At 43.0% G+C, this 10,000-nt stretch overlaps 3 protein-coding genes across 6 annotated transcripts in view; 2 read left to right on the plus strand and 1 right to left on the minus strand.

Annotated features, from left to right (window-relative positions):
* pld6 (phospholipase D family, member 6) overlaps positions 1–6,568 on the plus strand; it is a 12,982-nt gene extending 6,414 nt beyond the window's left edge. The window contains exons 1-4 of one of the 3 annotated variants that reach the window (XM_041070785.2): positions 3,218–3,341; positions 3,738–3,916; positions 4,187–4,416; positions 5,622–6,568. In XM_041070785.2, coding sequence (XP_040926719.1) covers positions 3,738–3,916; positions 4,187–4,416; positions 5,622–5,890 — 678 coding nt within the window. In that variant the 5' untranslated portion in view covers positions 3,218–3,341 and the 3' untranslated portion in view covers positions 5,891–6,568. Of the gene's footprint in view, positions 1–3,217; positions 3,392–3,737; positions 3,917–4,186; positions 4,417–5,621 lie in introns of those variants that run through there. The other 2 variants (XM_029148888.2, XM_029148879.2) reach the window with 2 other exon arrangements.
* elof1 (elongation factor 1) lies at positions 385–2,886 on the minus strand. The gene is made up of 3 exons (XM_029148930.2): positions 2,746–2,886; positions 2,578–2,648; positions 385–1,912 (listed from the first exon to the last, which is right to left on the minus strand). Exons 1-3 carry the CDS (start codon positions 2,859–2,861, stop codon positions 1,848–1,850), a joined length of 252 nt encoding a protein of 83 aa, XP_029004763.1. The 5' UTR covers positions 2,862–2,886; the 3' UTR covers positions 385–1,847.
* Positions 6,569–7,195: 627 nt separating the features above from the next.
* Positions 7,196–10,000, plus strand: part of LOC114854468 (ras-related protein Rab-3D-like) — a 4,765-nt gene continuing 1,960 nt past the window's right edge. The window contains exons 1-2 of one of the 2 annotated variants that reach the window (XM_029148900.3): positions 7,196–7,405; positions 9,057–9,290. In XM_029148900.3, coding sequence (XP_029004733.1) covers positions 9,057–9,290 — 234 coding nt within the window. In that variant the 5' untranslated portion in view covers positions 7,196–7,405. Of the gene's footprint in view, positions 7,406–8,603; positions 8,814–9,056; positions 9,291–10,000 lie in introns of those variants that run through there. The other variant, XM_029148909.3, reaches the window with a different exon arrangement.

The raw sequence follows: 10,000 nt of genomic DNA on the forward strand, positions 1-10,000 counted from the left end.
AATGCACAGTGTGGTGCACGCATGCACGGACACACTCTTCCTGGGTGGAGAGCCCAGGCAGGCACTCCACATCTCATCTATTATCACTCAGTGCTGCCTTGTGCACAGCCTCGCTTCACCGTGTCTTCTTTCATTTGTGATCTGCTACATCCTGTGCTCTGTGGGGATGAATGGATACTGGACTCCTAAAAATATGTCACGATCTCACATGCCACAGGAGAGTAGAGCAGAAGCTGTGCCTCCAGACATTTTGCTTCGAAATAAGTGCTGTTAATCTCTTTGACCCATTAGAATTTAAATACCCTGATTATTATATTGTGTTTTTATGCTGGGTCAGTTTCACAAAACCAACATCACCTGTGTAAAGTGATAAATCAAACCATCTTAACAGTACAACTAACAACAGCTTTTATTGATGATGTCAAGAAGATGGGAGTTAAATAAAAAGCCCACATTCAAAGCTGAGTCTGCTGTTTTATCATTACATCTATACTACAACACAGAGATAAATATTAACAGAGTAATTTATGCCTATCGTCTCAGAACCGAGCTCATGAACGTGCATCTTTTCTTTGACAGGTCATCTTGAGCCCCGCTACTACATTAAACCAGTTAAAGATCTGAACAAACAGGTTAAAAAAACAATAAAAACATCAAGTTTGTGTGGAATTCTGTGATTAACAAACATTGGCTCAACTGTGGTAGAAAAATACAGTACATTTACTTCACTTTACAACAGAATAAAAATCCATCTTAACAGTATCAACTCTCAACGCTTCTTTATTTCCATAATTACCCTTTTGTGAAGTCATTACATTTTAAAAACTGTTTGCTTGTATGATCTATAACACTGATCGCAATTGCATAGAGCAACACTATTACAGATTAGGATACAATTACAGTACATAAGGTATATGCTCAATAAAGATGATTTACATTTAATGTCCTTTTTTCTTCAATCTGTAACTTAAAAAGACACAATGAACTGAAAAGCAAATGGATTAAGAACAATTCAAAATGTAGGAATCTAGCAGATACACACCGATCTTACCTAATGTTGCTCCTCTCTGAACAACACACCGAACATTATGCTTAACTGAGGGTGACCGAGGATTACATAGTTCAGCAAACATTAGAGAATCCTTAGATCAACTACGCTGCATTGAGATGAGATGGTAAAAACAAATTGCTTAGTGTGACATCATCCCAGTGCTGCTGCTGCCCTAAACTGTGTATTCACTCAAACAAAGACGTTCACTCCCACCTAGACTATGCAAAGGCTGCTACTGCAGGAAAATTTCTTCTCCAACCAGATCCTGCTGTAGGCTGAGTTCTCACAGTAATTGTAACGTTTAAGATAGACTAAATAAATGTAGAGTGCAACATCTACTGTTCAGTCACTCTTCCTCCTTGTGAAATAACCAGATACATACTTTTTAATATGCCAAAATCCATCTGCCTACTAATATTATTTCTCCAAATGCTCTTGCATGAAATTATATTGATTTAGATAAACCGATCAACCTATGAAAAAGTAGATAAAAAGCAAGACAAACTACTTTTTAAAGGGCCAAAATTGAAAATAATTAAACACATCAATGTAATCTGCAGACAAATTATAAAAAAATCTAAGAACTATAGAACTATAGTAAAGAAGGTCAGAAATAAAAAGTAGGAAGAATTCAGAGACGGTTATGTTAAGTACTTCATATCCCAGTATAAACAGCTGTTCATATAGCTGTAAAATTTCTATACAAAGATCTGTGAATAATCTAAATTTATTGAATGTCCTCTGACCAGCTTGACTTCTAAGCCCCACCAGGCTCTTCTCCACAGCTCCTTGAAGGCTACTGATTAGCTGCTTCACAGGCATCTATCCAATCACTGTACACGTCAACTGGCTCTGACAGATCTGTTAGAGAAAGAGTTAAGGATAAATACGATGTAGTTCAAGATGAAGAGCTTATATTAATGCAGGGTGATATATATAATGGGAATCAATACAGAAACAAGAAGAAAGACAATGCAGAAAAGCTGCCACTTTGTTACTACACTGACAGAGAGCAGTAAACCCAGGGAGTAATCACATTCAGAATCTCTATCACATTTCAGAAATGCAATTGAGGAATCAAGACAGCTGAAGATCTGCTTCCTTTCCAATGGAGCTTCTAATCCAATAACCCCAGCAAACCACCATATTTCTTGGATGAATTATAAAATTTTAAAACAAGTCAAATCTCAGCATCATGTCAGTTTATCACGGAACAATCACTTCAGTGAGCATAATGCCCATTGATAAGACAGCTATGAGAATTTAGTCTTTTTCCTTTTCTTCCTAAATTGTAATGATAAATCTTTCAACGTGATCTCTATTTTCAGGAAATAACTTGCAATATTTTCTTTTAAAATGAATACAAAAAATTCTGGATGAAAACCTAACTGAGTATCCCCAATCTTGTAATTACATTTAAGTAACAAAATAATTCCTGATCTGTAAAAATCATGGGATGTCGCTACTATTAATTTCTTGCTGCATGTGAATGATGCATATAATCTGAGACGTGTGAGTAAGGATACAGGTAATAGGTGTCTGGAACTCCTCCAGGCAGACTGTGCACGATATTATCCCAGTATTTCTGTTTCTCTCCCTATTGATGAAACAAAAGAAAGATGGTCAACAGTTATCTCTAAGGACAACATATAAACCTCGGAGTATATGGAGATTGGCTTTACTGGGTGGATTACATTTTGACATCACACGACTTCTCGTGGTTACAAAACGGGCAGGTGAACTGAGTTTCCAGATCTCCCGTCATCTTCTTCTTAGGAGGGGGCTTTCTTTTGGACTTGCGACGACCCATTGCGCACGAAGTGAATCAAATGTCTCTGTGACAGACAAAAACACATGGCAGCTTATACGAGGACAATGTATAACCACAAGGCTAAAAACAAGTTAGCATGCTAACGATAGTTAGCGTGTTTGCTGCTGATCTCAACAAATCCCCTCACGTCAACCAAAACATCAGGTGTATGGCCTCCAGTCATAAAACCTCTATGAATGTATTTTAACTAGCCGCGCCAACTCGAGAAGTCGTAAGTGTAATTAATATAAAGTAAATGTCGGATGGTGTTTACCTTAGCTCGCAGAAAATACACGCCGCGCTAACAAGGGAAGGGCTTTGGCAAGTTCCGGCAACGATAGCCGTTCCCGTTAAATGATTGGACGAGAGCGTGCGGCTTGCGGTCAGTGATTGGCCCTCAGACGTGCCAGTAACGCAGCGTGACAGTGACGTAACACCGACTGAAACGGCGTATTCCCGCGTGGTGGCGGCAGAAGCCAGGTGTAGTCTGACAGGTCTGATGGAGTTACTCTAAATGCTGACAGGTTAACGTAAGTCCCGCGTGCATGTAACTCAGAGTTTGGTGTCGTACTTAAAAAAAAACACCAAGTTATCGAAGTCCTTGCAGACAAAAGCCGTTAGTTCGTCAGTGATGTATTGTGTGAGGTTAGCTGTTTAGCTACAGCTACAAATAATCACTACCTGACGTCATGGCTGATTGTACGGTTAAACCTGAACAAGTGTCTACAAAACATCTATATAGAAAGTCAGAAAGTTGTGATGAATGTTGTTTATAACCTCAGATTACATCACATAAAACATAAAAAGCAGAGATTTCTCAAAGGCAAGCATTATAAGAACATGTTAGGTTTAAAACTTCATTTTGTGGTTCTGAAGATGTCGCTGATGTGGACGGTGAAGGTGGTCGGTCTCGGGGCGGTGGCCCTCTCTCTCAGTCTGGAGGCTCTCGCGTGGCTCCACCGCCGCCTCAGGCCAGGAAAGATCCTCAATGAGGTCCTGTTCTTCCCCTCAGAGACGGCCTGCGTGCAGCACATCTTCACTCCCCCTTCTCCGTAGTAAGTGAGACATAATGGCTCCATTAAGTGCAAGGAGGCAATTAAGGACTTCCTCTGGACATCTGTACATAACGTTGTGATGATCGCCGCTAATGCTAAATAATCACGGCCTCCATTTGTATTCAGTGGATTTATGATCCTGCATTCCCACTGCAGGAGCAAGCAAAGTATGATTAACTACCACTCGATTCATTTCCAACAGACACGCGTGGCGCATGCAAAGAATGATTTATAAATGCAGTTGTGGCTTTTTGTTTTCCTCTCTTGCAGTTCCTGCTTCTGCTCGTTGCCTCATGGGGTAGAGACGTCTTTCTCCCGTCTTCTTTCCTACCTCATGTCTGCCTCCTCCTCCCTAGACCTTTGCGTGTTCGCCTTTTCCAACATGGATCTCTGTAGAGCTGTAGTCGCACTTCATCACAGGGGCGTGAACGTCCGGGTCCTCACTGACAAGGACTACAGTGCCATCACTGGCTCTCAGATTGGGGTCCTTCGCAAAGCTGGTAGGTTAAACAGATTATCTTTTAAATAACAGTGACACGTATACAATATTTTGTCACGACTCATGACTAAGCTGATATCAAAGTACCTGAATAAAGGAGTCATATCCTGAGACATTATTTGTTTAAAAAAAGTCTTCTGTCGGGTTATTATTATGGACAAACATCTCCTAAAATACAGGATGGATGACTTGGATCTCATTCAACATAAGGTGCTCACTTTGTGTTCTCGGACTACCACTGTCATTCTCATTAGGTCCCACAGGGCTCCTTAGTGGTGAATAGAGAGATGATAGGAACTGTCTGGGTGAGAGGAGCTTGCTACTACAAGCTGCTGTGAGTCAGAGCACTCTTTCTCTGAAAGCCTTGAAACATTTTGTGCCATGTGTCTGACTCACGCCGTCACTTTCTCTCAGGGCCCTTTCTGCATTTATTAAATGACTACTACTGCGTATTGTTAAGCACGAGTTAAGTAGGAATTTGGCAACAACACAGCACATTTCATTAGCAAAAGTGTTTTAGTGCATTTGTGCGTTGTCATTGTTCTGCAAAAACCTTTTAATCATCCTCCCTCTGAGGGTGACTGGCAACACAGCACTGTGTTTTGTAGTAGTTTGCAGTCACTGGTTGAATAGTTTGTCACATTCCCCTCAATGAGCCAGACAGTCACAGCACAGACCCTGAAAATGGTTTTCTAGACTGCCTGTGCCTGAAAGTGGAAGGGCACTAACATTTCTAAAACCAGCTGTATTTGTTTCTTCATATCTATCTGCTTTCAATCAGACATTTTGCTATTAAATGGGTGAGCACTTAACGTTTAAGATACAGGTTCAAGTTCTCTTTTGCATTTAGTCTGTCAGTCTAAAATATCCCAACCTCTACTGTAGAAGGATGAGAGCTAAAATCAGATCTGACCAGTGCTGTATGAGAGAGGTCAGACATGTTTATTAGATTCACAAGGCTCTGTCTCCATGTTAATATTCCAATCTGTCCAATTTCTTCTGCTGAGATTGTTTTTCTTGTAATTCCATACAGATAAAATCTCGACTAACATCTGAGATGTTTTTTTAATTAAACATCTACATAGGTGCCCATTATTAGCAGACAATAATTCCGTGGTCAAGTCATGCCGTGTTTGCTAATGGGAGTTTATACATTTAAATGGCTGACTGATTATTAGAAATTGTTTTGTTTGCGCCGCTCCCTAGGGATCTGTGTGCGGAGCGATATCAATTCAGTGTACATGCATCACAAGTTTGCAGTCGTGGACGGGAGGCTGCTCATCACCGGCTCCCTCAACTGGACACTGACAGCAGTGCAGAGCAACATGGAGAACGTAATCATTACCGAGGAGCCAGACCTGGTGCGACCCTTCATCCAGGAATTCCGCAGGTTATGGATGCAAAACGATCCAACTCAGTATCATGATTCAAGTGAACAAAAGGCTGCTCGTGTTATGGGGGAATCTAATAACTAATCAGCTCAGATCATCAAATGAATATTGAGTTGAAGCTCAGCATGTGCAATTCGTTCTGCTAATTGAGAGACACAGAGTTCCAGTATTGATATGTTCCTGTTAGGATGAGGCAGCATTACTTTAGGTTTTGAAAGATGAAAAAGAGGTTTGAAGCTTTAAAGTTTGTATTTTTGAAGGTATACAGTTTGATTTATTAGGTGTATACATTAGAGCTTTATGGAGGTTTTGTGTTTTATTTTTGTGTGTATTTTATCTTACTCTTACAAAGGTGCTGCTTGTGGTTGTGCTACCTGCCATAACTCTAATATAAAAAATATGTACAACATGGAGTTGTTCAAGTTTAAAAGAGAAGTCCTCTGTGTTGTGGTACAGTAGGTGAGAATAGTTCTTGAGTTTTTATATCCAAGTTTTTATTTTTCATAATGTGTCTCACAGTTTTTTAAATTTGCTCTTGTCTCTACATGTTCTTATGTAGTCGGTTGCCATGATTCGGCCCCTAAGAGCTAAAGGGGCATGTTACAGTAGAAGCGTGAGTTAATACCTTTTTTAAGTCAATTCACAGTTTACACTGTGCTCATTATAACTCAAAGCTAGTTGCTGTAAACTTTCCAGCCATCAAGGTTGGGCTTGTGCGCTTTCACAACGGTGTTCTGCCAATAAAAGCTCTTTCACACCGCATTCTCGGCTGCTCTGTGACATCGTTACAGTTGCCCTGCAGCTGTAGTTTTTGTCTTGCACTGACATGATTTGTTCTGCCTCAACTTCTCACAAAGCAAAAACACTTGAATGTGTAACAATTTGTGAGGTTGTGATTTATATATGCTGGTGCATGAGTCCTTATCCTGCTCACAGTCAAGCAGATGCATGTTCATAGAAAGCAGATCTGGCTCGTCTGACTCTTAAGAAATCAGTGAGCATTGTTACACACAGCTGCTGCGTCTGGGAAGGTTCTTGTTGATCCATGTCATGTGGATCCCAGAGGTTCTGTTCAGTGGCATCTGGACTTGCTTTCATCCTCTTAGCTGCTGTTATTCAGCTGTTATCAGCTTTACTGAGAGTGACGAATGTCATGGTACCAGTTATGTGTGGAATATTACAGGAAATGTGTTTCTTCCATGTCATTAGGATTAAATATTTTGTTTTGTTTCTTCTGAAAGAAACATCACATTTGTACCTGGAAACAGGTAAAATCAAAAATAAGAAATCAATAGGTTACATGAGCTTATATTACAAAGCATAGTAGTACATGAAACAGTGACGTAAATGTGTAAAGCTGAAACCCGTTGATCGAGCTAGACTTTTATTGTGAAAGTGTTTTCCGGTTGTGTTTGGTGCGTCGGACCTCACAGGTTTCTCCGTGAATTTCCTAGCTACGGCCACATGCGCCGCGTGGGGACCAGGGAGCGGTGAGCCCGAGGAGGAGCGCCCGGCAGCAGCGCACACCTATCGGCTCCAGGTAGAGGAGCTCACGGGGAAAGACGGACGGAGCGGAACGACCCTCGCGCAGCGTTCGAGGTAAATACACGTCCGCACCCGTTCCCGGTGAAAGCAGCACGTTTGCTCCGGCGCCGTGAAGTTTTAGAGCCGCCGTATGGTTGGCGGTGTAGGCAAATGAGGCTGCCGTCAAACTGTCCGCAAAGCAAGATGTCCGCATTGGTGGCTCAACTTTTATCTTTTATTCCTCACGCATCCGCCTCGTTTGTGCGGGTCTTAATAAACGACAACAAGTGTCAGTACCTCCTATTCCCCCCAACACCATTCTATGGAGTGTGCACCCATTCCGCTGAGTAAAACCCCTCAGTCCAGCTGCCAACATCTGTTAATTCATATCTTGCGTTATGGAGTTGGCGCTTTCGCGTAAGGTGATATGTTGTGTTTTGCTGAAGTATCCCGCACACACGCCTGTACGTGTTGTTGCGTCTCCCTGAGCGGACGCATGCGTGGATGCTGGTGTTTGCACAGCAGCCCCCTCTGTAATGGTCCTGGAAGTGGTAATGCTGAGCTGGCCTCCAGAGGGATGCTGCAATTAGGGAAGAGTATCAGACTGAGCTCAGAGTGTGTGTGTGTGTGTGTGTGTGTGTGTGTGTGTGTGTGTGTGTGTGTGTGTGTGTGTGTGTGTGTGAGGGTGAGATATGGATGGATGATGACGGAAGGGATGAGTAGATGGATGATCGCGAGCGAGAGCGTAAAGGAAGATAAATACGTGTACGTGTGTTTTAAGTGGGGGCTCCGAAAGATGATGGATGGGACGCAGGCGAAGGGGAAGGCGGTCTATTGGCCCTCGCCCACCGCTCAGCGCCCACCGGTGCCATAGGTTTAGGAACGTGACAAATGGAGCGGGAGCGGGGGGTGACGGATGGAGGGGGAGACGTGGGGGGGAGCACCCCCCCGCTGTGATCCATCACGCGGAGACGAGGGCGAAGAGGGGCGCGGGGGGGGGTAATCACTGTTAAAACGCAGCATCCGTTCACCAACACCCGCATCTGCTCGGCTGACGGTGTGGACGAGTATCAGACTGGTGAGCGTTGACCCGCATCCTCAAATAGCTCAGGCTTCTAAGCCTGGCATGTCGGTGTCCCACAACCCAGAGAAGGAAGGAGGATGATTCCTGTCTTTCTTCCCTTTATTTAAATGTAAAGTCAGCATCAATACTTTAAGCTAAAGATGATGAAGGTGGTAAATTTTGGCCAATAAGCTAAATTTTTTTTAACAGATTTGACTACAGACATTCCCCCTCCACATCTCCAGTCCAGCAGTTTTAGCCACCCCCACGCATCCACACCTCCCCTCCACCTCCACTCCCCCCCCCTAACTTTAGATCAGGTGAGGAGGCATCTCATCTCATCTCATCTCATCTCATCTCATCTCATCTCATCTCATCTCATCAGTAACAGCTGTGTTCCATTGTATTAACAGGCAGCAGGTCTGTATTGCCATCCAGTAGTAAACAGAGTGCAAGATGATCCTGTTCACTCTGTGTCTGGATTGATTTACTCGTGTAGGCTGCAGTGTGTCATGTGCAGCAGTGCATGAAATAAAGTAGAAAGCAGCAGGTACAATAGCCATTAGTCCTAGTACAAATGAAGTTGTCTGTTGTGACAGTGGAGCATAATGAGCTTGTGCACATTACTGTACGTGTGCATCCCTTCGTCCTCCTGTCTGTCAGATGGCATTAGCCAGAGACCCGGGAGTCGGGCCGGAGCAGAGGGACGCGGCCGAGCAGAACTTCGACTACATGTTCAAGCTGCTGATCATTGGCAACAGCAGCGTGGGAAAGACGTCCTTCCTGTTCCGCTACGCCGACAACTCCTTCACCTCGGCCTTCGTCAGCACGGTGGGCATCGACTTCAAAGTCAAGACCATCTACCGGAACGACAAGAAGGTCAAACTCCAGATCTGGGTGAGACTCTGATCAATGGGAACGCACTTCAGCTGAAGAAAGAGTGTTTTTTCCTTCACCTGTGTGTTTGGAATGGTCTTGATCTCCTGGCAGATAAGAGGCAGTGACTCACATAGGGATGTTTGCTCACTGCACCTACAGTAGCTCCACTTGGACCAAAGGCTTTAACCTTTAACCCTAATCTATTTACTTTTTCTAATTGTTTGATTTTCATACACTACAGTAGTTATTAACCTGTGCAGACTGAGCATTCCCTGCAAACAGGTGCAGCTGGTCAACGACATCAGCACATTTGCAAAAGAAACATGATATATGTGAATTTCTACTGCACATTGGAGCCTGTTGTTTCCCCTGAAAACGCTTTAGCAGCCACACTCTCCATTAAACCTTGCTCTTGATGAGTTAGCGCTGAATTAATCACGTAACCCAAGGATTTAACGGTAACATTTCAAGGTATAAATGGACATTTAACAGTTTTATAACTCAAAATCGCTGAGGACTAAAATGCTGGTGTTGTAATTTCTGGTCCAGTGCTCATTCATCCTTCAACCCCCCAACAGACAACACGCAGCACAGAGCAAACAGGTTTAATAGACAGCGCATATCAGCAGAAATGAGTCTGAAACGCTGCTGCCTCTTTCGTGTCAAAGCGGTATTTCAACGGCGGTGATTAAACGCATTTACTGAGTTGAGAGCTTCTAAAATCCAGT

Source organism: Betta splendens, chromosome 1, assembly GCF_900634795.4.
Source record: "Betta splendens chromosome 1, fBetSpl5.4, whole genome shotgun sequence".
Lineage (NCBI taxonomy): Eukaryota > Metazoa > Chordata > Actinopteri > Anabantiformes > Osphronemidae > Betta > Betta splendens.

What these genes read in the sequence shown, in the direction of transcription:
- elof1 (XM_029148930.2), bottom strand. Translation starts at nt 2,861, where the DNA reads ATGGGTCGTCGCAAGTCCAAAAGAAAGCCCCCTCCTAAGAAGAAGATG. An exon ending in AAGTCGTGTGATGTCAAAAT is followed by an intron (nt 2,649 to 2,745) that starts GTAATCCACCCA and finishes TTTCATCAATAG; the next exon opens with GGAGAGAAACAGAAATACTG. An exon ending in GTTCCAGACACCTATTACCT is followed by an intron (nt 1,913 to 2,577) that starts GTATCCTTACTC and finishes TTTCTCTAACAG; the next exon opens with ATCTGTCAGAGCCAGTTGAC.